This window comes from Cibotium barometz, chromosome 55 (genome assembly GCF_041138505.1).
Source record: "Cibotium barometz isolate CiBa-2024 chromosome 55, ASM4113850v1, whole genome shotgun sequence".
Lineage (NCBI taxonomy): Eukaryota > Viridiplantae > Streptophyta > Polypodiopsida > Cyatheales > Cibotiaceae > Cibotium > Cibotium barometz.
In genome coordinates this window covers 41,068,521-41,095,344 of record NC_141100.1, presented here as the reverse complement: position 1 = coordinate 41,095,344, position 26,824 = coordinate 41,068,521, and the positions used below count along the sequence as shown (strand labels likewise).

The 26,824-nt window shown below is 48.0% G+C and overlaps 1 protein-coding gene across 1 annotated transcript in view; it reads right to left on the bottom strand.

Annotated features, from left to right (window-relative positions):
- LOC147607741 (aldehyde dehydrogenase family 3 member H1-like) overlaps positions 1-26,824 on the bottom strand; it is a 74,685-nt gene that overhangs the window by 47,025 nt on the left and 836 nt on the right. The window contains exons 2-3 of the mRNA XM_086790208.1: positions 8,167-8,235; positions 7,792-7,888 (exon numbers count right to left, since the gene is read on the bottom strand). Of these exons, the coding sequence (XP_086646334.1) occupies positions 7,792-7,888; positions 8,167-8,235 (166 nt within the window). The remainder of the gene's footprint in view (positions 1-7,791; positions 7,889-8,166; positions 8,236-26,824) is intronic.

Here is a 26,824-nt window from a genome sequence, read left to right as displayed (position 1 = left end):
GGGAGCAAATCTGTTCCTCACGGGAACCCAGTGAGGCTGAGACTGTGGCTGCTGCTGCAGCGGTACCTGGGCGTGCTGCTGTGGCTGTCTCCCTCGACGGCGCCCCTGTCCAGGCTGCCACTCCGAGGTCTCTGTGGCCTAAGCAGGTGTCCCTGAGGCAGCCTGCCGAGCCGAATCTGTGGGCGGGCCATCCGTGGCCTGCTGCTGTGGTGAGGGCCGAGGTCTCCTGCGAGGGCAGGCCTTGGCCAAATGACCGACCTGCCTGCAAATGAAGCACTGGTTCGGGAGCCCCGAGAACTCCACTCTCTGATCTATCCACCCCCCCCCTATCCTAGGTAGCTGAATGACCTTAGGAAGGGAGGAGATGTCAGATACCAACACTCTGACCGAAGGTAGCCCAGCTGCTCTGGCCACCACTGAAGCTGCTGAGGGGCCCGTCTCAAGAACCGAGCCCACCAATGCTCCGAGCCTGGAGAGGAGCGGAAGATACTCCCGGCGGAGACCAGGGAAACAAACTGTAATATGGAAGAGGCGCTCTCCCTGCTCCGCCGCAGCTGGGTCAAATCCATGCTGCCAAGGCCTGAAGAAAGCCCGAACACCCCTGATATCCAGAGGACTCATGGCAAGGACCTTGGCAACGCTCTGGGCGGCCTCGAACTCGATCTGATAATGTCCCCGGCCCAAGAGCTGTACATCCAGGATCTTGCCCACATCTGCAAGAAGGCGAGCCTGAAGTAGATCCCTGATCTCCCCTCTGCTGGGGCGAGTGCCGACTATACGGCAGATGGTGGAGTGAGCCTGAAGGCGTTCCACCTCTGCGGTGAGGCTCGCTTCCTCTTCCGGCGAAAGAGAAAGCCTGATGGGGATGACCTCGGGGGCGGGCGAGGGGGCTGCGGAAGAGTCCCTCTGAGGCGAGGCGGGAGGAGTCTCCATCAGAGTCTGAAGCTCAAGCGAAGGCGAGGCGAAAGCGGAAAACCTGCAAGAAGCGGGCTGCACACCAAGAGGCGGAAGGACGGATGACGATGAGGAAAAAAAACAAAAACCCCCAAGGGGTGAAAAGCAGCACGACAGAGGAGGGAGGGGGGGGGCGGCGAAAAAAGGAGGAGAGGCCCAGAGGGGGGGGGGCGGCGACAACGCGAGGAGGAGGGGGGCGGGGCGCTGCTGAATGGAGGCGGGCGTGAGGAGGCGAAGAGGCGGGGGGGTGAACAGGCGGCAGCGGGGGGGGAATGGCGAACAGGCGGCAGCGGGGGGGGGATGGCGAACAGGCGGCAGCGGGGAGGGAGGGCGAAATGGCGACGAGGGGAGGGGGGCGAACTGGCGAAGAGGGGGGGAGGCGCAGCGGCGAGGAAGGAGGGGGGGGCGGCGCAGCAGCGAGGAAGGAGAGGGGGGGCGCAGCGGCGAGCTGAGGGGAGCAAGCGGGGGGCGGAAGGAAAAAAGGGCGCGAGGAGGGGGGGGGAGCGAAGGTGCGCAGAGCAGGGTGGAGGCGGGAGCTTCAGCGAGCGAATCCAAAAGATAGCTCTACCTGCAGCCGCATTCAGGCCACCAGGGCCATAAATGTTGAGGAAGCCAACGCTATCCTCTCCAATCAGAATGGTAACCCATTGAGCACGTCCTGGAACTACGACTCCTGATCCTGTTCACAGACGACAGAAGCTGTTCGTCGCTGACAGAGACACACTCCTCCCTGCATCCTTGAAGGGCCAAAGGATGGAGACCAAAAACTATGACTCCTGCCTGGTAGAATCTTCCCGCAACGGCGGGTACGCCCCTCGGTGAGATGATGCTCCCAAAGGAAAAGAATGTCAATAGATCCCCCCACCATAGCTCGATGCAGCTCTCCTCTAAGGACGCCTCGTCTCTAAGAGCATTGAGGCTCCCCTAAGCCATGAATGTTCCATGAGACAATCCTCGTATCAATCTCTGTGTGAGACAGAACTACCCGAACTGCCCTCCACTCCAAGAGTCTTCGGCTCGGGCTTAGAGACGGGGAAGAGTCACAATCTGTCCTGGTGCGGAGTCGCACCAAGTGGGCGTGGATCCTGCCCTCCATGTACTGCCACTCTGCAAGAGCGCGAGAGTATGCATACTCCGTGCTGCATCGATCACAATGGAGGTATCTATAAGAGGGGGGAGGAGGTACTACGAGAGAGGTATGCATGAACACAAAAAGCAGTACCTCCAGGCTGGAGGTCAACATCTCCCCTCCCTCGTCTCTGTGGGCTGATCCACCAAGCTCCATCTTGGCCAAAGACCATAGGTGAGTAAGAACGTCGGTGATCTGGAGATCGTGCAGATGATGCGATAGCTCAACTCCCTGATCCTGAATGGTAGCTGCCACCGACTCTGGATCCCACTTTGACTCAGGGGCTGCAATCAAAGGGAAAGAGAAGATCATCGCGCCATTCTTTGGCGTGGAGGGTCTGGAGTGGTGGAAGACCACACATACCCGAATAGGAGCTACGGTCTCCTCGAACCTATCTGTCCTTCCGCGTCGGAAGACACCGGAAGAAAACTATAATCCGCAGGCTGCCCCAAGATCCGCGGGCAGGTGCTGTGATAAGTGCTCGAAACGGTTCTCTAACAGAACTGAATCCTCATGCATGTTGCCAGCTCGGCGCGCACGGCGGCGACGCTTAGCTCTAGTGCTTGGCCGACGACCGGGAAGGGGGCCAACCGTCCGCCACTCTCTGGCTGATGGGTCATCTGTGGTCGGAACCTGGTGCTCCGCGGCCTGGGAACCTGCTCCTCCCTCGGCCCCCTCATGAGGATCTGAGTGGAAAGTGGGAGGGGGGACCACCGGGAGCGGTTGCCTAGTCTGACGCCGAGGGCAAACTCTGGCTAGATGACCCATCTGTCTGCAAATAAAGCATTGACCTGGAAGGCCGGAATACTCCACTCGCTACATAATGGGATCGCCCCAAAGACTGGGAATAGATATCATGTGAGGCACAGAATCCGGCAAGGCAACACAAATGTGGAGAGATGGAATCCCGGTTGCTCGTGCGAGGGCCGAGGCAGTGGTTGGGGGGGAGGGCTTCGATGGCATCACCAATCACCGAGAGAAGAGGAAGGTATTCCTTCCTGAGACCTAGAGAGCAGACTGTCACGAGAAAGCTTGAAACTCCAGCTAATGGGTCGGATGCCAGGTTGAAGCCGTGTTGCCACCGTGCAAAGAAGGCCTGGGCTGTACACAGTGCAACGGGGCTCTACTGCATGACAAGATCAAACGCCACTGGTGAGTCGAACTAAACCTGGTAGTAGCCGCGCCCCAACGGATGAATATCTGCGATCTTTGCTGGCGCACCTAGGAGGCTAGCCTGAAGAAGATCTCTGAGTTAGCCACACGTGGGGCGGCTACCAACAATCTTGCATACCAGAGCGGAGGCCTCTAGGGATGCTACAGTCGTAGCGAGAAGCTTCAAATCCGCTTCGGAAAACGAAAGGCATGTAACAACGGCCTCGGTCGGGGGAGACGGAGCGGCTGCCGTGGAGTCCTGGGGGCAAAGACCAGAAGAGGCCGAAACTTGCTGAGAAAATGAAGAAATGCCCACAACCTGAGGGCGCTGCCGGAGGAACAAGGATGGGCTAGAGATGGCAATGAAGAAAGGAAAGGAGGGGCGGAGGGCACCCCCCCCCCAAAAAAAAAAAAAAGAGGAGGAAAAAAGAAAAAAGGAAAAAAGAAGAAAAAAGAAAAAAGAAAAAAGAAAAAGAAAGAGAGGAGGAAAAAATAAAAAATAAAAAAGAAGAAAGAAGAAAAAAGAAAAATGAAAAAAAATGAAAGAGGAGGGAAAATGAAAAAAGAAAAAAAGGAAAAAAGAAAAAAAGAAAAAAAGGAAAAAAGGAAAAAAGGAAAAAAAAGAAAAAAGAAAGAGAAGAGGAAAAAAGAAAAAAGAAAAAAGAAGAAAAAAGACAAAGAAAAAAGAAGAAAAAAGAAAAAAGAAAAAAGAAAAAGAAAAAGAAAAAAGAAGAAAAAAAGAAAAAAGAAAAAGAAAGAAAAAAGAAAAGAAAAGAAAAGAAAAAAAAGAAAAAAGAAAAAAGAAAAAAAAGAAAAAGAAAGAAAAAAGAAAAAGAAAAGAAAGAAAAAGAAAAAAAAAAGAAAAGAGAAAAAGAAGGAAAAAAAAAGAAGCGAAGGGCAGAGGGGCGGACGCAGAAAGAAGTCAAAGGAAGGCAGCGCAGGGAGGAGGGGTGGCGCAAAAGGAAAAGGGGCGGGGGTCAGAGGCGTCGAATGGCACTAGCAAAACGTGGGGGGGGGGGTGTCAGGCAGGCAATTTCGAAAGGGAGGCATAGGCGGGCAAGGGCGGATAAGAGGGTGCAATCAAGCAGAGCAAGGGTGGGGTACAGGCACAAGAGGGGGAGAAGAGGGGGCCACATGAGGCGAAGGGCAAGAGAGGGTTGGCGAAGGGGCGGAGCTAGGGCAAGAGAGGGCTGGTGGGGGGGGGCACCAGAGCAGCGACGCAGAGCAAGAGGGGGGGGAGCGCAACTCGCTCGACCGTCGTGTGCGTGTTTTCAAGAATCCTTAAATTTGCTTTTCTAACTTTAGAGCCTTGCTTTTCAGCCGTGGAGCTGCTTTTTGAAAAAGCGCCTTTTAGCTTTTTGGTCCGGCTCAGTCTCCTCTTGCCAGTGGTGCCCTTGGCTCGCGGTCAACCTAGTTTGACTTTTTGCTTTTTCTTGCTTTTTGAACAAGATTGGTGCTTTTTCTTGAGCAAACCTTACGGTCCCTGTCCCCATGCCTTCTTCCACTTTTCTGGTGTCCGGGCAAGGGTTCTATCATGTGAAATAGAGCTAGGAGGGCCAAATAGTTACACCTTCTCAGCATCCAGCGGCACGGTCCCTTCTTACAAATAGTGATGGCGAGCCCACTTGGCATTATAGACCACCTGTGTGGTTGTTTCCACTCCCTCCATTGTATGAGATAGCCTTCTCCTCCTAGAGCGGCCAGCCGGAGCAGAAGAGAAGAGCATCCTCCCTCTTTTTTGCACATCTTGACTCTCATTTGAGGACGAGTTTGTACTTAACCACTATGGCTGTTTTTCTCGGCAACTAATAGAAGGATCTTTTTTCTAGAAAAAAATATCATCGCCTCTTTGTCCTCCATTGGTCTAGGGTAGCTCTAATACCGATTGTCAGTGATTCTCGTGACATAATCCTTCCAAGATCTCCAAAACACGGGACAAGCACAAGATTAATCCAGATTAAGGTTCTGTAAGCTAGCTCAGCACCCAACCATAGATCCAGTAGGCACAAGATTAATCCAAATTTAAGGTTTTGTAAGCTAGCTCAGCACCCAACCATAGATCCAGTAGACACAAGATCCCCCGCCCCGAGCATAGGGGCTTAGGCTCCGTCCATACAAACTCACACCAGTCAACCCTGGCGTCCCATACCACCAAGACCTACTCTAAGGAGCCATCCATGGTTGTTTGCATCAAGGATGGACTATCGAGAGTGGATTCCATCCATGGTCTAGGCACATAAAATCTTGTCACATAACAATAGGAGGCTTTTCTGCTGAGCACATCTGCAACCACATTTTCTTTCCCCGGTCGATATTTAATTTCAAAATCAAATTCCTGCAGGGTCTACATCCATCTCCTTTGACGCATGTTGAGATCCCTTTGGGTGAAGATCCACTTCAGACTTTGATGATCGTCACATCAAGGTGAACCTCTGTCCCAAAAGATAATGTCTCCACAACTTTAGAGCATACACTATTGAGAGTAACTCCAAGTCATGGACGGCATAATTTCTCTCATGTAATCTGAGTTTTCTGGATTCATAGGCCACTGCATGACCTTCCTACATAAGAGCACCGCCTAAGGCAAACCCACTGGCATCAGTAACTACCTCAAAGGGTTTGGTAAAATCTCGTAATTTAATATATCCACTTTATAGACTCATCCCACTTATATAGTCACTAATGAGTTCCAAATAGCTATAACTTATGGGATTATTAACTTATGAGCCGTAGCCACTATAATCAACCTGTTGTACTAATCTTTTAAGCCCCCTAACCCACGGATTAGCCAATCTAACCCTCAGGTTAGCCTCAAGCACATAACATATTACCCGTCTTATTAAGGTTAGATCGGAGAAAAATTAAGGTTTGGGAAGAGTCAGATTTGGGTATCTTGTTGATCCAAAGTTTCTAGTTCAACGTGCATTTAGAAGATATGATTAGGTATGTTTGCCCATATGTTCTTCGAGCATATGGACCACATGGAGGCCTGCCTGGACAATCGGCTCGCTGCCCAGCTTCTCAAGCTCTGTCAGGAGTTTGCCAAGGCTCAGCAAGGCCACCTGCTGCTAGGAGCTTTCAATTCTGCATTTATCGTTGCACATCATGCGCAGCAAGAGGGTAACGACTTCGACCAGGAGGTGGAGCAGCAGTGTGGTGAGCACATATGGAAACATCATCCCCGCTCACATCAGTTCAACTAGTGAGGGAGTCGCCCTCACAATCAGCATTTGGATGGATGTCGCCAGTGGTTCCCTTCCAGAGATTCGATTTCACAACTTTTGTGTTCTACATCCCCAATTCGTCGCAGGTGCCACAAGGATTCATGATTCATCTCTCATGCCACCAGAGAGTGGAACCAGTTATTGAAGCTGCTCAAACCTCCCAAGTTCAACAGGGAGATGGATGGTCAAGTGGTGACTAATTGATTACTGGACTGGGGATATGTCTTCCACCCTTGCTGCAACATGTGGTTTTGTTGCATTTCAGCTTCCTCTTGTCCAGAAGGCACACATAGGAGTTGCGCTTTTGTGGTTGAAAGATTGTGTGAAGCATTATGAAGTGTAGAACTGGGATGACTACCGCTAAAGCAGTCTCAAAGGAATTTACTCCCATGGATTACCAACATGGATTGCAAAAGCAATGGGAGAATTTTCAATAGAGCAAGGCAAGCCGGTAAGTGACTATGTGGCCCACTTCCAAAAGCTGCTACTTCTGCCCCATACGACTGTTACTTCCACGGAGCAAATATAACATTTTGAGGACGGCTTCCATCCTTGCATGTTCGTATGCAACAGCCCTAACGGTGTTCGTATTGCTACAATCCTCAAAACTCAGGCATTATCATTTTTTGCTCCGGAGCCTGTCCTGACAACTGTCCAATTTGCACCTGCTCATCACACATGAATCCTCAAAATCTGTTTTGCATTAGGAGGAAATTATGTATGTAGTTCTCACCAATAACTCATTAATGCATCCCAAGTCAACTAAAGAGAGATTCATATATTAAATCCCTGTTTGGTATGTGCCCAGTTCTTAAACTATTTTTGCTCTAATGCTAATCAAACCTTACAAAATCAGTTATAGTAGACTAATAATGGCCCAAACTTGATCGATCAAGTTTCACAAACTACAGGTAAGCGTGGGATCAAAAATGGGCCATGAGACTCCGGGAATGCTATAGTAAGTTATTCTCTGCCACTGTGTATTAAGCTCTGAAGCAATCTTTCATCCCTTCAATACAGCTCACATTTTAATTTAGCCTATCTAACCCAAGGCCATATCTGTGTCCACATGCATGAACCGAATTCTCCTCCTCTATGAATTCTGATAGTGATCTGCCTAGTCACGCCCATAAGCACATACACCAACATAAAGAATGCAATGACAAGGAGCAGAAAATGAAGAAGTGAGACGATGAGACTAGACATATCATACTGATACCATCAAGGTCGCATGATCACAGCTCATGACTTAAAGAGTCATCCTAAAGATGTTTTACATGAAAGTCCAAAGTTCATCTTCAACCAATCAAATTTCAAAACTGAAACGCTTACTTATTGGAAAATTCCAAGTTGAAAAGATCAGCACAACACCGAGAGGCTCTGCAATAATTGCACCAGATGCAGGTTGCACTGGAAGAGGTAATGACACCTGCATACCCACAAAACCTACATATAAAGCCACCATTTGAAAATTTACCATCAAAGCATTATTTGTCCTACAAAAGGAAAAATTTAAATTTAAATTAATGTCCCTGTATCCAAGAAAAGACAAAAGAAGCAAAAGATGCATCATTCACGGCTGCAATAATATGCAGTATGAACCAGGTGTTCAGCTTTATCTAGCACTTGTGCTAGTAGCCTATTCCTACTTAGCATTCTCTAGCTACTTGTTTGAAGTTAGCAAAACAATTGAAGCAAACACCTGACCTTCTGTGGCTTTGTCCACTTCTTTAAGTTGTCCCTCATCATTTTACAGGAATTCATGAGAAGTCCAGTCTGCGGACAAGCAGCAATACAGAAGTTGGAAAAGGCTAAGTAATAGTTGATTATCAGCAAGCTGAACCATCAAGAAACAAAAGAGAACTTGATACAGGACATGAAGGGCACAAAAACTGAGAAAACTTAAACATTTCAACACCATATCACACTTAATACATGACATGAATGCACAAAAACTCTGCTATGTTAGCACCATGTTGGCAGTGCAAAACATTGCTTTTGAAAATAATTGGAAAGTGTGTCAGATTAAGAAACACGGAGTTGGCCCTTATCAGATTACATCAAGGAGCAGTAACACTAGAAATACTTGATTATCAGGAAGACTAGAACCATCAAGATAGCACAACTTAAGTGCCCAAAGAAAAAAGAAGAGGGTGCAAAGGGTAAATCTCAACAAAAGTAAGTGCATTCCGTACAGAATATGCCCTTCCCAAGTACTTCAGAGATTAAAGAAGTTGAGATTTACCAGAGAATAGCACACATGTGTTGCTTATCATCTGCTATGTGGAAGCCTACTTTTGGACCCCATGCTTCAACATGTTGATGAAGAGTTGTCTTCAAGAGTTTTGATAGTGGAGTTGATCCACACTCTTGTGCACCACCAAAGGGAGTAGGTGGTGCTTGCGGACCTAAGCAGAGCTCGCACTGCAGGAGGTAGGTTTCAAAGGTGACATTTGTTTGAGATGGGCATTCTTCTTCTGAGAGTCCCAAGCATGGTGATGGATGGTCCCCTTTGTAGGTGGAGGTGGTCATACACTCTTATCTTCCAACTTGTAGGTGGTGTCAGGTGGCTCCTTACACTTGGCATGGCTGCCCACAATCTTGTGTGGTCATGCATGTGGGCAGCCCACATTGATTGATGAGTAGGGCGGCCTATTTATAAGGTGTTCGCCCACTTATTGATGAGTGTGGACCTGCATGTTAAATTTTAACACAAACAAACTATAATAAATTAATGGCTATAGCAATACTTACCACCTATTCCCACACACAAAAACTCATCAAATTCAAGCAATTCATGCGCACACGATCAAATTCGGCTTTTCGATAATTTGGTGTGCCCAGTAGCAATGTCTGGAGCCTCACTCTGGGGACCGGATCTCAGTGCCGCAGCTTGGAAAATCATAAAGATAAACCAAGTGATAATACTTTCATGTATGATCAAGAGTAAGCCATTTGTACCACATGAGATTGTGTCAGCAGAGTTTGGAGCAACCCCCTTGGTCATAGATGCCCTCTTCAAGACCATCACTTACATTTGCCATGTGTACACGTACACACTTGACAATGACCAGCTCCTCCCAAGAGGTTGGCCCTAGAGTCCTCCATGCATTTAAATCGTGAGGGGCAGGATAAATCTAGATCTTGGTACTCTCACATAATTAGCTCGTTTGAGCGACATGGCCTTCGGTTGGAATACCTCCTTCCCCTTCCAGTACAGCCTTGATTACCCATTTCCGGATCTCTCACCGCAAGAGATAACTGTCTTATTAGGCTGGACCCACTACGACCTACACCAACCAGACATGGATATCCCACCGGAGCTCACAACAAACCTCAATTACTTGGGGGGGGGGGGGGGGGGGGGAAGAAGAAAACAAGCAAACCTCAATTTTACAAAGCGCACTTTCTACAGGTTTCCAAGGATAGGTTTATTGAGAGCCCAAGGTACTTACATAGGCACATGTCACATACCATATAGATTGCCATTTGCCAGCTATCTCATTGCCTACAAGTTGAGTCCGGTAGAGTGGAGGGTATTCCATGAGAGGCACAGATATGAAGAGTATGCATGATTGGGGAGGTGGAGACACAGAAGCACTACTTGTTTAGAGGCCCATCCTATTATGAGATCCGGGAAAAAATTCCAGAGACTTTTTCAGAATGGTTTTGACCCTCTTTCACAGGTTATGCATTGTGAGGATCAGTGATGTCTGGAAATGTACTTACTGGAGCTCCACCACCACCAAGAGCTCATATTGAGACAAAATTCAGAGAGGTGTGACACCTCCCAGACCTTCATCACAAATTTCTTTGGGTCAGAACCACCCGACTGAAACTCAAGCATGGGGCTGATACACTTAACTATTAATGCAGATTAAATACTTACGGATGGCCAGAGCCACATTCACAATAAAAACTTGAACCACGAACTGTAGAAGAAAGAGATATGCAGAAGCGACGCCATATTAGAACCGGAATGGGGCCCTGACTCTCTTTCTCACCCACTGCCCCCCTGCCCCCCCTTCCTTGGAATATTTTATTGCCAGGGAGTATTTCGTATGTACAAGCCTAGAAAAGAGAATAGATGAGACAACGGAGACACACAAACCCTAATTGCTCTCATTAATCCACCTCACACAACGTAGAGAAGCTCCATAAATAGCTTCCTTCTCCTTCACTAAAATCAGCACATTCTGCAAGTGATAAGTTGACACATAACATAACCTAGTATCAATGTCCACACACACTTGGCCAGTTGGGCACGGCCATTATTGTCTTCACACTACTAGACTATTGTCGACACACCTAATGCTATCCACCAGCTGTCGATGAGCTTGCGTTCTCAACACTGAGACACTCCCCCTCAAGCTCACCATGTCCATCTCATGTACTCCAAGTCTGTCTCTGAAGTAGTCTTAATTCTCTTTACCAAGTGATTTGGTAAAGTCTTCACATATGTTAACTCAATCTATCAATCTAATACCTTCTCCACGATGAAATGATATGTTAACTCAATCTATCAATCTAATACCTTCTCCACGATGAAATGATAATGGACCGCTATGTTAGCACATACTAGGGTAACCTAACAAATTTTGATTTGTGGCAAGGTTACACTGGAAAAGATTTGAAGACCAGACATTGGGCCGCTATGTGCCCCACTTTGCCACATCTAAAGCATTTCCCTTGTGGTCGAGTTGTGTTTTCCTTTGTACGAGTTTGGAATTCCCTCAGCTTCATAGGCTGAAACCTATTCTTGGAGTTCTCACGCTTCTCAAGTACCCAAGACTTTTGATCTCCGATACGGTCTTTTTCTTTGGTTCATCTACCATGTAGACTAAATGCATCAAATCTTGGACATACATTCGGATATACATTCACAAAATCTCAAATGTTGTCATGCAAACCAGCCCGATACTTTCTTAACTTAGACTTCTTAGAAATCTCTTTAAAAGGAGTAGTCTTGAGATATGCATCCCAAAATTTCTTGTTGTAATGATCAAGTGTCTCAGTTGATTCCATCCACAATCTAATTGCTTTTTGAAGTCTTTTCATTTCTCAGGTGATGTTCTCTCAACCATGAGTGCACCCCACCATGCATTGGCTATCTCCGTAAGATGTAAACTAGCCATGCAAGTCTTGGATGACTCCGAATAGTTTTGAATTCCTTAGCTTTGCACTTACCTTTCTTCCCTTTCTGTCCATGCCGTGGAGAGGGTGACCTAGAAGGGGGAAAAGAAGAAGAAGAAGATGAGGAAGATGAAAGGCTTGATGAAGAAGATGGGCTGCTGGACCTTTTCCAACCATGTCGACTTCTCCCACGATAAGAGTGGGCTGATTTCGAATGGCCCCTCTTCCTTCCCCAAGAAGGTGGAGGACTGGGTGATCTCTTTGATGAAGACTTTTGATTTTCAGCCGCATTCTCCTTTGTTGGTTGCTCATCCCCTTTCTTCATTTGCTCGATCAAGTCGGGATCTTGGAGAATAGTGTCCAAATTGGTCATAATTTCTTTGACCGTGTGGATTCTTGGGTCTTCTTGGGTTTGCTTTCCACTTTTGGTGGCTTGGTCCTCTCCTTGGTGGGGAGTGCTTCTCATTGCTTGAAGAAAAAACAAAAAGCAAAGCATGTAAAGATCGTTATCCCTTGTAGGAGAGATATATAACCTTCGTTCTGATACCGCTCTAACAGGCCTTTGTAAGGACTATTGCACGGGTACTTAGCTTAGCTTCAAGAAAACAACAATTTCACGTGTAAAACCTTGAGAAAAATCTGAAAATAAACAAGAGAGAGAGTAGAGAGAAAGAAAAGAAAGAAAGATTTTATTAACGTCTTCTAAAGGCCAAAAAACGGCCTATGAGACAACCTGTGTACATCATCATCACGTCTCAATGGACATCAAATGGATACAAAAGAAAAAAAAGGTACAAAATACAAAATGGATACAAAAGAAAAACAAGGTACAAAGTACTCTATAATGTGGAGATAAATCTCATACAGGGCTCTGGTTAACTACTGTGGGATCTGCAGATACGTGTCTCCCTCGGGGCTCCTGTAGCTCTCCCTGCCTCGATCTCTAGAGTGTGTGAAGCTACCCGATAGTAGTGTGCATGGCATGAGACATATATACATCCACGTAACCCGGTCTCTACACAAACCCATCCTCTGTGAGCTGTAAGAAATGATCGTGGTAGTGCTGCCTCTTCACATGAAGAGGCTGTGGAGAATCAATCTATGTATGACGTGTGTATAGTTGTATCAAATCCTGACGTATCAATCGGTTCCTCTCCACACGAGAGAGTCTCATGGTCGGATGGTCCTCATCATACTGAAATGGAGGGAGCTTGTCCATACTCATCCCATGTAGTGAAAACCACTGTAAAACCTCTGCATACCATGACTATCGCCCTGATGCTGCTACTCACTCTGATGACTCTAGGGCCTGTCTCGGTAATCTATCTGGGGGCATGTGCCTAACCCACTGAATAAATGTCACTGTTTGAAAGAGTGCCTCCACTAGCATGGACGAAGATGCAAACTCTGCCAAAACTATCTCATGTGGCGTCGAGGTTTTACTATGAATCATCCGTGAGAATATCTGTGGGTGCTCTAAACCTCGCCACCCGCTCGCTGATAGTCTTGGAGCCCAAATGGGGGATGCATACATCAAAGCTGGTGTGACCATGGTATCAAAAAGCCATCCCTTTGTACGGGGTTCCTCAAAATGCGCCTGGTAACATTGTCTCTCAAGTAAAGCTAAAGCTGCATACCCTCTGGCTACCTTGTCTCATGGAGAACCTCCCCGCCACGCTAGTAAAGGTGACACCCAAATATACATATGAAGTCACTAAATCCACACACCTCTCCTGGTATATGATATGGGTGGTCTCTTGCCCCTGCTTCTTGGTATTGAAAACCATAACCTTGGTTTTACCAAGATTGACCGTCAAGCCCAATGTCATTTCCACAATCACATGTGACTACCAAGTCATCCACATAAATCACAATCACCACCATATTATTCTCTCATTATCCAATGCTAATGAGATACTTGCTAATCCTGTCACTCCGTACACGTGGTGCCTGCTTCAACCCATATAATACCTTCTTCAATCTACATACATGTGTGGAAAAATCTGGGTGTACATAACCCTGTGGCTATTTCATAAACCCCTCTTCTTGCATCTCTCCATTCAAGAAAACATTCTTTTTTTTTCCAAGAAAAGATCCTTTCATTAGTTAAAAAAAAACCGCCCACTGGGCTACAAAAACCATCTCCTGCTCATAAGAAGGCAGAGCAGAGATCCAATCAAGGCAGCTCGGGAGACTCTCCCTAGGTGCAAAAAGATACAAAGATCAGTACAAATAACTGAGAGCTATATCATACAATAGGAGGGGGGAAAAGCCAAACAGGTGGCCTGTAATGCCAGTGGGGGGTTCCCGCGTGTAGTGTATAGAAGGGGCCGCTGCGCCAAGTGGTGTGGAAGGCCTGGCGCCGCAAGATCGCCGCATCCGAGTCGCCCCGGATGCAGTCATACTATCCGCGCAAGGTGTGGATCAGCTCCTGCCAAATCCCCTGAGCAGTCTCTGTTGGTGGCTCCAGTCTCCCCTCAAAGGCCCTGAAACACCGGGCTCTCCAGGTGAACCAGATGGTGAGGCTGCTGAGGAGCTCCCATCGTAAATCCCTCTCCTGTCGGACAAGAAGTCCGGTGAAGGAACAAGGCGAGGCTAGCCCCTAATGAATCTGATGGCCTAGCTGTCTGCTCCGTCTCGTATCCCAGAGCAGGCCCTGACAATGTCGACCAAGCAGCGGCACCCCACGTATACATGCCCTTTGGAGAGAGGGGGGCCAAAATGCGCAGCTGCGCCTGTGGACAATCCCATAGGCAGTGTCTCTGTGTCTCCAAAGGGTGGCCGCATCGGACACAGGCCGCCGGAGGACCACTGTAGACAAGCCAGGTGCCAACTGCAGAGCCCCTGTGGGCAACCAGCCACTGAAAAGTCGAGATCCTGCGTGCCTGTCGGCTAGCCCAGAGCCTGGCCCAAAAATCCTCCACGCACTCCTGTGAGAGTCCCTGTAGCCGCCAATGCTCCGCTACGGCTGGAGAGACCATCCTCCTCGCAGTCAAAATATGCCTCCCCAACCGAACAGTGTACTGGAAAAAGGTAATCTCTGTGGCCTCGGGGGACGCATAAGGATCATGCCACTCGTACTCGCCAGGGTCCCACTGGAGCCGGCGGGCCAAGGGACGCGCATCATATGCCCAAATGCGCCAATCAGAGTCCACACCTGCAGGGCTTGGATCAATATGCCACTTCCGGGAAGCGGCGGCCACTACCCGTATCCTCTGAAAGATGCACTCTGCAACCAAAGGCGACTCCGCCTCCACTCTCTAAAGTCTGCCCTCGTCCTGGATCTAGAGGCATCTCCCATCCTCAGTGCAAGCTCTGACAGCAATCAGGATCTCCAACTGTGTAAAGGCTCCCATCCACCGTGGGGCCGCTGGCTCGAAAGGCGAGAACCACTCCTCAGTGAGTGCCTCCTGAATGTCATCCCGCATGATCAGCCCCCCTCTGAAGTGACTCAGCCTCTCCTCCTGGACCTCCTCTGGGAGACTGCAGAAGGCCTGCCAGTCTCCAAAACTACGTGCTGGGCCTACCGCCAATGGTCCCCAGGCTAGACGTGGCCGAGAACCCAGCATATGACCCTGCTCAGTGCGTACTACGGGGCTCCATATGAGCGGCTGTCTGGCCTGCTCCTCATGTCTCAGCAGCTCCCAAGCTCGCAGGATGCTCAAGGCAAATCTATCCTCCCATCCTCTACTGAGGCCTGTCCTCCTCATCTCTATGAAGATCCATCGTATCTCTGGTGCCCAAGTGCCCCCTGCTGGAGGAGCCCTAGCCTGCAGTCGCTGAAAAAGAAGCTCCTTCCAAGGCTCAACGCCTGGAAGCAGCCCCCGAACAATAAGCTTCCCCAATAAGGCTCTACTCTGATCAACTGGATCTATAATGCCCAAGTCCCCCTGGGCCAGCGGAAGAGTAATAACTGCCCAAGCAACCTTAGCCCGGGCTGGCTGACCGTCCCGCCCAGACCAAAGAAAGTTCCTGATCAGCCTCTGTACCTGGCTGATGCAAGAGCTCGAGAAGATCCAGCAAGACGTGATGTACCACATGGTCGCTAAAAGCACCTGATTTGTCACCACCACCCTCCCAGCCAAGGATAGCCGAGCTGTACTCCAATACAAAAGCTTCTTCCGAATACTCAAAAGAAGCGGGGCGATCTGCTGCTCAGGTGACAAATCAAGTCCAATCTGGCATCCCAAATACCGCACTGCTGTGCCAAGAGGAATCCATCTAAAACCCGGGTTTGTGCTCCATGCCGGAGTGGGAGCGCTACTGATCCAAAAGGCCACTGTCTTGCGCCAATTGATCAATGCTCCCGAAGCTGCACCAAAAACCTGTAGCGCCTGCTCTGCCCTCTGAATATTGGCTCCTAGCCATGCAAAAATAACCCCGTGTCATCAGCAAACTCAGAATCGTGCAGGTCCTCTCCCCGGACTGGGAGCTGGAGTCCTCTCAAACCAACCTCCTCTGCTATCAGATACATGCTCATAGCCTCAGCAAAGAAGAGAAAAAGAAACGGGGCAAGAGGGCACCCCTGACGGACTGATCTAGTCAACCCCGTCCTCCTGCCATCAGCACACCTGGCTACAAGCTGTGGAATATAGAGCCGCCACCCCTCGAATCCAAACTGGCTCAAAACCCAGGCGAAGCATAGTGCCCTCTAGGAAACCCCAATCGACTCTATTGTATGCCTTCTCAAAGTCGAGAAGCATAACGACCAGGTCCTCGCCGAGAAATCTAGCTCGGGCCGTCGCCTCCCAGAAGGTGAAAATGTTGTCAAGGATATTGCGCTCCTTGACGAATCCTGTCTGGGTAGCATGAATCAACTCCCCAAGGAAGGGTTGGATCCTCAAACTCAAGGCCTTGGCCAGGACCTTGTAGACAGTATTGAGGATCGTAATAGGTCTCCACTGCCGAATATCATCAGACACTCCCTCTCCCTTGGGGATAAGAAAGATCAAGTCCTCTGAAAAACTCTGTGGCATCACCCTAGTGTCCAAAACATACTGAAAGCCCCTGCGGAGGCCTGGCCCAAAAATGTCCCAATAGCGCATAAAAAAGGCAGGCGTCAATCCGTTCTCACCAGGGCAACTATGGCGCGGAAGGACCCTCAAAGCCTCAACCAGCTCATCCTCTGAAAGAGGCTCACCCAAAACCGTGCGCATATGATCTATGACCCTCCTCTGTACATGGGCCCACACAGTCTGTCTGCAAGCATCACGTGCCTCCGTAGCTGGCTCCGCTGAGAGCAGGTCTCTATAGAACTCTGTGGCAATGGCTCTAATCTCCCCGGGCTCAGTGGGGGCTAACGAGCCGTCCTGTCTCCTGAGCTGGCGTACACCTGCTCGAGCATGGCGGGGTCCGGTAATCTCAAAGAACTCCCCAGTCACTCTATCACCAAGCTGCGTCCACTGTGAGGCCTGGCGATGATAGCAGAACTCATGTCTCTGCTCCTCTGCCTCTCTAACCTCCTGGCGTGCCTGGCTCAGCTGGGACGCCACCCACTCACATGTAGGCTGCTGCTCCTGAAGGCGCTGGAGCGAAGCAAGGCTACGCCTCAAGCGGCGCTCCCGCTCTCGTGTCTCTCCCAGCCGAGTCAAGGCTACAACGTGCAAAAAAGAGCTGAGCTCAATGAGTCCCTGGGCAAACTAGCCTACTGCATCCAGGTCAGAGCTCTGGCTATCATGCCATATCCTCTCAATGTCCTCAGAAAGACTGGAATCTGAAAGTATCCTCTCTGGGATCCTCAGCTGCAAGCTGGTCTCCCGAGTCCCCTCCTCAAGTGTCAAAATAACTGGCGCATGGTCGGAAAAAGAAGTGCCAGCGAGAATGCCAACGGAGCCCCCACGCTCCCCGAACCTGTCGCCCACATAGAAGCGATCAATCCGTGATAGATTAGTCCCTCCCTGCCGCCGACGATCCGACCGAGAAAAACTAAGACTGTCCTGAGAGCGGGAGAAAGCCTCATGCTGCCATGCATCAGTAATCCGCAGTGTCATGCAAAATCGCTCCCAAGCTGCAAGCTCCGTGCCGTGCACGGTAACATGACTGCCTCCCACCCTATCGACCGGGTCCTCAAGCATGTTGAAGTCTCCTCCGACACACCAATGTGCGGCCTCGGGCAATGCATCTGTAACAAGGGTCCAGAACTCTGCTCTGGCACTAGCATGGTTAGGCGCATAGACATTGAGCACGCCAAAGAGCTCATCATGCATCCTCAGAATAATATACTGTGCTCTACCCGGCACAATGACCCCGCGATCCACAATGGCCTGCCGCCATGCATCTGCAATGACCATACATACTCCTCCTGTCCACAAGGGGCCAAACCCTGTAGACCAAAATGTGTCCCATCTGCTAGGCATCACGGAACCATATCTCCGAATCCTGCTCTCACTCAAATGGTGCTCCTGCATCATCAGAATATCAGTACTGCCCCCAACCAGGCATCTCTGAAGCTCCTGCCTCAAGCATCCACGATAGCGTACATAGTGTGCGCCGCCAAGGCCCTGTACATTCCATGAGATGATCCTCATGGATGACCTGCTGAGGTGGAGGCTGTCTCAGCCATATGGCGGGCCTTCGCAAGCGGCTTGGATGGAGAATAGTCCCCATCCGAGCGGCTACGAATCTGCCCACCCAGTGTGCTGCAAGAATCTCGGATCAGGCACCAGTGGCTGTGTCCCATGGCAACTACCTCCCGCTCAGAGAGAGCAACCTCGTGTATACATGGGTCACGTGCTAGGTCTGCCACTATGCGAACCACTAAGTGGCGAACCCCGGAGGCATCCGCACTCCCGGAATCAAAGAAGTGAGCCAGCTCCCGGAGTCGGCCTATCACGTCTGTCACCTCCAGATCGCTCACATGGTGAGAAAACTCAACTGCCTAAGTCTTCAGCATGCTAAGAGCAAGATCTAGAGTCCACTCTCGGTCACTAGTGCCACAGAGAGGGAAGGAGAAGGCCACCGCTGAATCAAGTGCCTCCTCCCTCGGGCCGGAGGTATCACCACATGCACTCTGATGGGTGCTGGCTCATGGGGGCCCTCCGCTCCAAAAAGCCGTGTGAAGGAGTAGTCAAAAGCCTCCGAGCGCTATCTAGCATCGAGCCTACTCAGCCGACTGCGGATAGAGGATATCCGTGAAGCCCGAATCGGCATGGTAGGTCTCCTCTCTACGGAGCTCGAGCAAGGTCGGTGCTCAGTGCCCGCCGGACAGCAGGTGAGCGCCAATGTACTGCCAGGGCCTCCCGAGGAGCTGAGGCGAGCGGAGGGGGAGGGGGGGGGGGGAGAAGGGGTGGGGAAGGAGCCGCTGACAAAACGGGAGCGGGAACGGGAGGAGGCAAAGGCGGAAGCGAGGCGGGAGGGGGGGACGGGGGAGGGGGAGGTGGGGGCGAAGGAGGGGGTGCTGGCATCTCCAAATCCTCAGTCTGCACTAGGGTCTCCTCCTGGAGGGGAGCAAAGCTGTTCCTCACTGGAACCCAGTGATGCTGAGACTGTGACTGCTGCTGCATCGGCCTCTGGGCCTGCTGCTGTGGCTGTCTCCCTCTACGGCGCCCCTGTTCAGGCTGCCAATCCGAGGTCTCCGTGGGCTGAGCAGGTGTCCCGGAGGCTGCCTGCCGAGCCGCATCTGTGGGCGGGCCATCGCGGGCCTGCTGCTGTGGTGAAGGTCGGGGTCTCCTACGAGGGCAGGCCTTGGCCAGGTGGCCGACCTGCCTGCATATAAAGCACTGGTTCGGGAGCCCCGAGAACTCCACTCTCTAATCAATCCATCCCCCCCCTATCCTAGGTAGCTGAATGACCTTCGGAAGGGAAAAGATGTCAGGAACCAAAACCCTGACCAAAGGCAGGCCAGCTGCTCTAGCCACACCACTGAAGCTGCTGTGGGGCCAGTCTCAAGCACCGAGCCCACCAATGCCCCTATCCTAGAAAGGAGCGGAAGGTACTCGCGGCGGAGTCCAGGGAAGCAAACTGTGACATGAAAAAGGTGCTCTCCCTGCTCGGCCGCTGCTGGGTCGAAGCCATGCTGCCAAGGTCTGAAGAAGGCCCGAGCGCCCCTCATGTCCAAGGGACTCATGGCTAGGACCTGGGCCACGCTCTAGGCTGTCTCGAACTCGATCTGGTAGTGTCCGCGGCCCAGTAGAGCTGAACGTCCAGGATCTTGCCCACATCTACGAAAAGGCGGGCCTGGAGAAGATCCGGATCTCCCCTCTGCTGAGGCGAGTGCCGACTATACGGCAGATGGTGGAATGTGCCTGGAGGCGTTCCACCTCTGCAGCGGCGATGCTCGCTTCCTCTTCTGGCGAAAGAGAAAGCCTGATGGGGGTATCCTCAGGGGCGGGCGAGAGGGCTACGAAAGAGTCCCTCTGAGGTGGGGCGGGAGGAGCCTCCATCAGTGTCTGAAGCTTTGTCGAAGGCGAAGCGTAAACGGAAAGCCCTGCAGGAACCGAGCTGCACAAACGGCGGAGCGGGGAGGGGCGGAGGGGAAAGAGCCGAAGCCGGCGGAGGAGGGGGAGAAAAAAGGGGGGCGGAAAGAAAATTACAAACAAAGGCGGCAAGGGCGGGGGGGGGGGGTGGCGCGAAAAAAGAAAGAGCCGTGGAGAGGGAGGGCTGGCGCGAACGAGCAGAGCCGGGGGGGGGGGCGCGCGAAAGAGCACAGGCGGGGGGGGGGGGGGGGGGGCTGGCGCGAATGAGCACAGGCCGCGGGGGAGGGAGCGCGAATGAGCACAAGCGGCAATGAACAGAGGCGGGGAGGCGCTAAAGAGCAGAGGCGGGGGAGATGCGAGGGCAGATAGGAGGCGGGGAAGGGGGTGAGCGTGCAAGCTGCAGCGCGAGCAGGGGGGGAGCGGAAGCTTCAGCAAGCCCAATCAACTCTTTTCAAGAAAACATTCTTAACATCCATTTGATGCATTTCTTGCAATGAAAAGAATCTAGGGTTGCACTCATTAGCATGGAGTACACGTGCTGCCTGCTTGTTGTTATGTGCAAGACATGTGCAAGTTGATCCCAAGGCTAATCCTTGAGATGCAACAAGATAAAGAACCAATTTTGGACTTCATTATGCAGCTATAGCAGCTAGCTGTTGGAGCTATATATAGCTAGCCCTAACTCACTCTAGGTCTTGCCTATATATATGTGACTTGTGACTAATATGATTCATTCTTGTGGAGCGTATGTAGTGTCTCTTGTCTCGTCTCTCTCCCTCTCTCAATATAGTATCAGAGCGATTCTAATCATAAGGGAAGCATCTACCTCTTCTTGTTCAATTTATGATTATGATTTCATGTCTTACAAGATTGATCTTTGGTAATAGTTTTGTGTAGGGCTGATTGGTTCTTTGATTATATGTTGCCTACATGATTTTATAGCTCCACTTGTTGTAATTAGAATTGTTTCTTAATCGCGTCCTTAAAACCAAAACCAGGTGATGGTGCGTAGATGGTACAGTGCTGGTGAATCCTATCAAAACGGTTTGTCAATCGGAGTTCTGAGTCAAAAGTTAGGACAGTTCAAGCAAACTGCATCTAAAACAGTAAAACAGGTTCTTTGTGAGAGCAAACAGGTAGTTGTCTCTGAGTCGTAAGCAAGATTTGATTGTCAAAGCTTTCCGTGAAAGCTTCAGAGACGGATGCTTGCTGTACAAGCTATAATTAGATACAAAACTTGTCGTGCAAGTTGCGTCATAACGCGGTGCTTTTTCTTAACGCGGTGCTTTTTCTTATTATTATTTTCATCTTTTATGGACCTCTAAGTTTGCTTACGTGCATAAGACACGGGTCTCCACTTTTAGAGTTCTAATTTGTTCACGTGTATTCTTTACACGATCACTTTATGCTCGTCGCTGGTGCATGCCTATTTTTGGCTACGTTTCTCATATCTCGTACATGGTCTACAAGTTATGCAATCTTATCTTGTACGTGTTCTCACAACCCGACATGGCAAACACCATACTTGTTAACGGATTTCCTTCTGGGCAGCGTTCTGTTCCTCTTTTCCAAGGCCAAGGATTTCCTGGTTGAAAATACAAGATGCTATTAATTTTGGAAGGAGACGAATTGGTAGATATTGTTCTTGGTATTCTTGCATGCCCTCCTCAACCTATTGATCCACTTCAGAAGAATGATGTTATTACCGAAGGTTCTATTTTTGAACAGTGGAAAATTGATCATGCACACTGGATTCGTCGTGATAAGGCTGTTCGTCGGTATATACTTTCTGCCCTTAACGATTCATTCATGCTAGATGTTTATCCGTTATCCATGTCATATGCTATATGGGACTATCTTATCACTATGTTTAAGAAGAAAACTGTTACAGAGATTCTGTATCTCCATAATCTTCTCAACAAGCTTCAATTCAAGGCAAGTACATCCATGTCTAGTCACATTGAATCATTCAAAGGTATTATGAATCAACTTTCTGCTGTAGGGGATCCTATTCCTCGAACTCAATTGGTTACACACCTTCATGATACGGTGAAGGATCCTTTGTATGATAATATTGTCACTATATTATCTAACAAGGATGGAATTGACTTTGAGCATACATGTATTTCTTTGATTGAATATTCTCAACATCATGATCGTCAAACGTCGGTAACTCATGAAACGGTCATGATTGCCCAAGAGTACACAGAATCAGAGACAGCCTGTGCTGTCCGACGTCCATTTCAGCAACGCCCTTCTTCCTCCTCCCAATTTACATCTCGTGGCTTCCAAAGAGGAGGTAATTCTTCTCGTTTGAGATTTCCTCAAAAGCGTTGTTCTTATTGTGACAAAACTGGTCACTTGGGATCTGAATATTGGGCACGAGAGTACAATGAAGAACACGGTATTACAAATAAGCAACCTCGTTTATCAAGGGGTTCTTTCTCTTCTGCAACCTGTGAATATTGTGGGAGCACAAGGCATTCATCCAGTCGATGCTTCAAGAGGCGTTATGATGAAGCTCGAAATCAAGCTTATGCTACTCAACAAAATCCTCATGATGAAGACAATCTTCATCAAGAGGCTAATTTGGTTCATTATAATGTCTCTCCAGAAAAGGTACTACATGTTCGTGATGGTTCTCTCTTTATTGTTGATTCTGGTGCTACTGGCAACATGACATCAATTGCAATGGTTACACAATTATCATCCAATTCCTATCAAGAAAGTGGTTTATCTTGCTGATAATACAACTTGCCAAGTAATGGATATTGGCGACTTGTATTTGGAAACTTCTTCCTCAACCAAAATACTGCGAGGAGTTTTATATGTTCTTAATTTACAAAGAAACTTACTTTCTGTTGCGCGGCTTGTGGATCTTGGTCTATTTGTTGGATTTGATAATACAAAGTGTCGCATCAAAAAGGATGGCACCACTATTGCGGTTGCTCCTCGACATGGTAATCTCTTTGAACTTTCATTGAATGAGGATGTTATAAATGTTGTTACACCTCTAGGAGATCCGGATTGTAAGCTATGGCATCATCGGTTTGCTCACTCAAATTTCTCAAAGCTTCTTGATATTCATCGTCATGATCTTGTGAGAGGTATGGACCTCAAATCTCACCCGCATATGGGGATATGTGAATATTGTGCTCTAGGCAAACATCATCGTAAGCCATTTCCAATGTCTACAAATATTCATTCAAATAATCTTTTGGATCTCATTCATACTGATATTTGTGGACCCTTTCCTCCATCCAAGTCTTGCTACCGTTACTTCATTACTTTTATTGATGACTATTCACGATATACAAATGTCTTTTTGCTACGGCATAAATCAAAAGCATCGGACACATTTAAGAGGTACCAAATATCTGTGAAGAATCACACTGGTCAAAGAGTCAAAATTCTTCAAAGTGATAATGGTGATGAATATATTTCCAATTTATTTCATGATCATTGCATCAACCACGACATCCACCATGAGTATACCATTCCATATTCTCCCCAACAGAATGGAGTTGCAAAGCGAAAGAATCATACAATTTTGAATGCAATCAGATGCATGCTTATTCATTCTGGATTATCTCGCTCTTTTTGGGCAAAAGCAGTATTGACGACCGTTTTTGTTCAAAATCATCTTCCAACTACTACACCTTCTAGTAAGATTCCAATCACAGCTTGGACAGGTCAAACTCCTTCTATTGCACATTTCAAAGTCTTTGGGTGTATTGCTTATATTCATGTCCCAAAAGAGACATGACACAAGCTAGAACCTTTAGGTTTGAAGGTTATTTTTATTGGTTATTTTTACAACTCAAAGGGTTACAAGTTTTACGATCCAAGTTCTCAAAAGGCAATTGTTAGTCGAGATGCTATATTCAATGAGCAATTGATGGGAGGTTCGTGGTCCACACATGATGCTGATGATACAAAAACATTACTCACTTCGTTTCCTTTTCTACTTTTGGACAATGATTTGCATGATGACAACACTCTTTTGATGGATATTGGAGACAACACTCTTTTGGACAATGATTTGCATGATGACAACACTCTTTTGATGGATATTGGAGACAAGTCTATTGATGTTCATTCTACGGTTTCAAAGGAGACTGCTACAGATCTTGATATCTATGTTGATCTTCCTATTGAACTTGAGCACGGTGCAAATCATGTATATGATGATGATCTTGAAACCTTTAATCATATATTGGCTGTTTGTGAAGATTCTTCAACTTATGCAGAAGCTATGTCCTCTCCACAAAAGGAACAATGGAAGGAAGCCATGGAAGCTGAATATGAGTCTTTGATCTCGAAAGGTACATAGGTTCTTACCAATCTACCTTCTGATCGTACTCCTATCAAATGTTAGTGGGTTTACAAGACTAAAACAAAGGCAGATGGATCCTTTGATAAATTCAAAGCTCGTTTAGTTGCAAAGGGATGCTCACAAATTGCAGGGATTGACTATCATGACACTTTTTTACCCGTAGTTCGTAGTACAAGCATTCGAGTACTACTTGCTTTTGCAACTCAGTTTGATTTGGAAATACATCAAATGGATGTTAAGACGGCTTTTCTTAATGGAGACTTAAAGGAGGAAATATATATGGAGCAACTTGAAGGATTTACAATTCCCGGACATCTTGTATGCCAACTCCACCGTACTTTGTATGGACTAAAACAAGCTTCACGATCATGGTACATCAAGATTGATCAATTTCTCACATCTCAGGGGTTTATTTCTTGCTTCTCTGATCCAAATCTTTATATCAAGCGCAATGTGGATAACCATTTTGTGATATTGGCCCTTTATGTTGATGACACTATACTTGTGTCTAATAATCTATCTTTCATGCAACAAGTAAAAAAGGTCTTATCCTTAGCCTTTGATATGGTGGATCTTGGTGACATCCATTCATGCCTTGGTATTCAAGTTCAAAGGTATCGTCACGATGGTATTTTGCTTCTTCGTCAAACAAAGTTTATCCAAGATATTGTTCAAAAGTTTGGATTGGCTATTGCACATTCGGCAAACACACTCTGTCTTGCAAGCTCTACTAGGAGTACTTCTGCAAATATTGAGGCTGAATCATTAGCTTTAAATCAACCCTATGCTAATCTTGTTGGTTATCTTCAATTTATGGGCATGAGCACTCGTCCTGATATTCTGTTTGCAGCAAATCTGTTAGGACAATACTTGTCCTCTCCATCTACAAGACATTGGTCTCAAGCTAAACGTGTTTTGAAGTACTTGAAGGGCACTGCAAATTTCGGACTTATATATCGCCGTCAAGAAGACATATCTTCATCAACTTCTCTTAATCTTTTGGGTTATTCAGATGCTGATTGGGCAAGCTCTAACTTGTCCATGCGATCCACCAGTGGTAATTGCTTCTTTATCAATGGCTGTTTGGTATCTTGGGCTAGCAAGAAACAACGCTGTATTGCAGTTTCTACTACAGAGTCTGAATATGTAGCTGCATCTTTAGCAGCTCGTGAATTGGTTTGGCTGATATTGGTCATTCTCCTTCCTCAAGCACTCCTCTTAGATGTGACAACCAAAGTGCTATTAGTCTAGCCAAGGACTACGTGCAACATAGCAAGTCCAAGCATATTGCGGTTCATTATCACTATGTTCGACATGAAGTAAGGAAAGAAGCAATAATGGTAGAACATTGTCCAACTGATCAAATGATTGCAGGCATTCTCACCAAAGGACTCCATGAAGCTCGGTTTACACTTTTGCGATCAGAACTTGGAGTTGCGGCGGCCTCTCTTTTTGGAGATTAGCACATCTCACGTCATGTCAATTTTGTCTAGACTTGTACATAGTCTATAGACTTTAGGACACTTCACACATTACTTCACATCATGCACATTTATTCTTTGTACTTTGTATATAGAAGCACATTGCACATGGACTTTAAGGTGGCATTGTACATTTATATGTAGGAGCTCAGGTTTTTCCCTTGTGCTCCCAAGGGTTTTTTTACTCGCAGCTGGTGGAGACCTTTATTTGAGTGGGGGTGTTGGAGCTATATATAGCTAGCCCTAACTCACTCTAGGTCTTGCCTATATATATGTGACTTGTGACTAATATGATTCATTCTTGTGGAGCGTATGTGGTCTCTCTTGTCTCGTCTCTCTCCCTCTCTCAACACTAGCTTAGGCAAGGAAGGCATTGGGAATGGACCAAGAGGACTGTCGGCCAACAATGAATGAGAAGCTTGATTATGGAACTACAGCAACTAGCTTAGTGAGAAGAACTGGTGTCGATTGCAGTAAAGATATGTTTGTGTCTAGGGAGCTGGCCGACAGAAACAGGTCGGCCAGCTCATAATTCCTTCAAAGGCCTATATATAGCATTGGCTAGGCTCTTGGTCATTCATTCACTCCTCTAGGGAATAGAATCATTAGATTAGAACTCTATGAGTCAAACCTTTTGAAGAGGCAGCCTATGGCTACAAGATTTGTACATCCTTGATGTCATGTGCAAGATATGTGTAGGCTGATCCCAGGGCTAATCCCTAAGACGCAACAAGAGAAAGAACCAGTTTTGGACTTGATTATGGAGTTACATACTGCCAACATCATGGATTCCATCACGGAGTTTGTTATCATCGAGAAGCAATTGATCTCTTTGGGAAGCAAGGCCAATTGGTCTCTTTGGGGAGCAAGGCTACTGATGAAGACTTTGTTCATCGGCTCCCTGCCAAATTGCCCGAAACTTTCTCATCTTTCAATTTGTGGAGGATAGCAGGAGAAAAGCCCACCATTGGATGATTAACCAGGCACAAAATCTTCAAGGA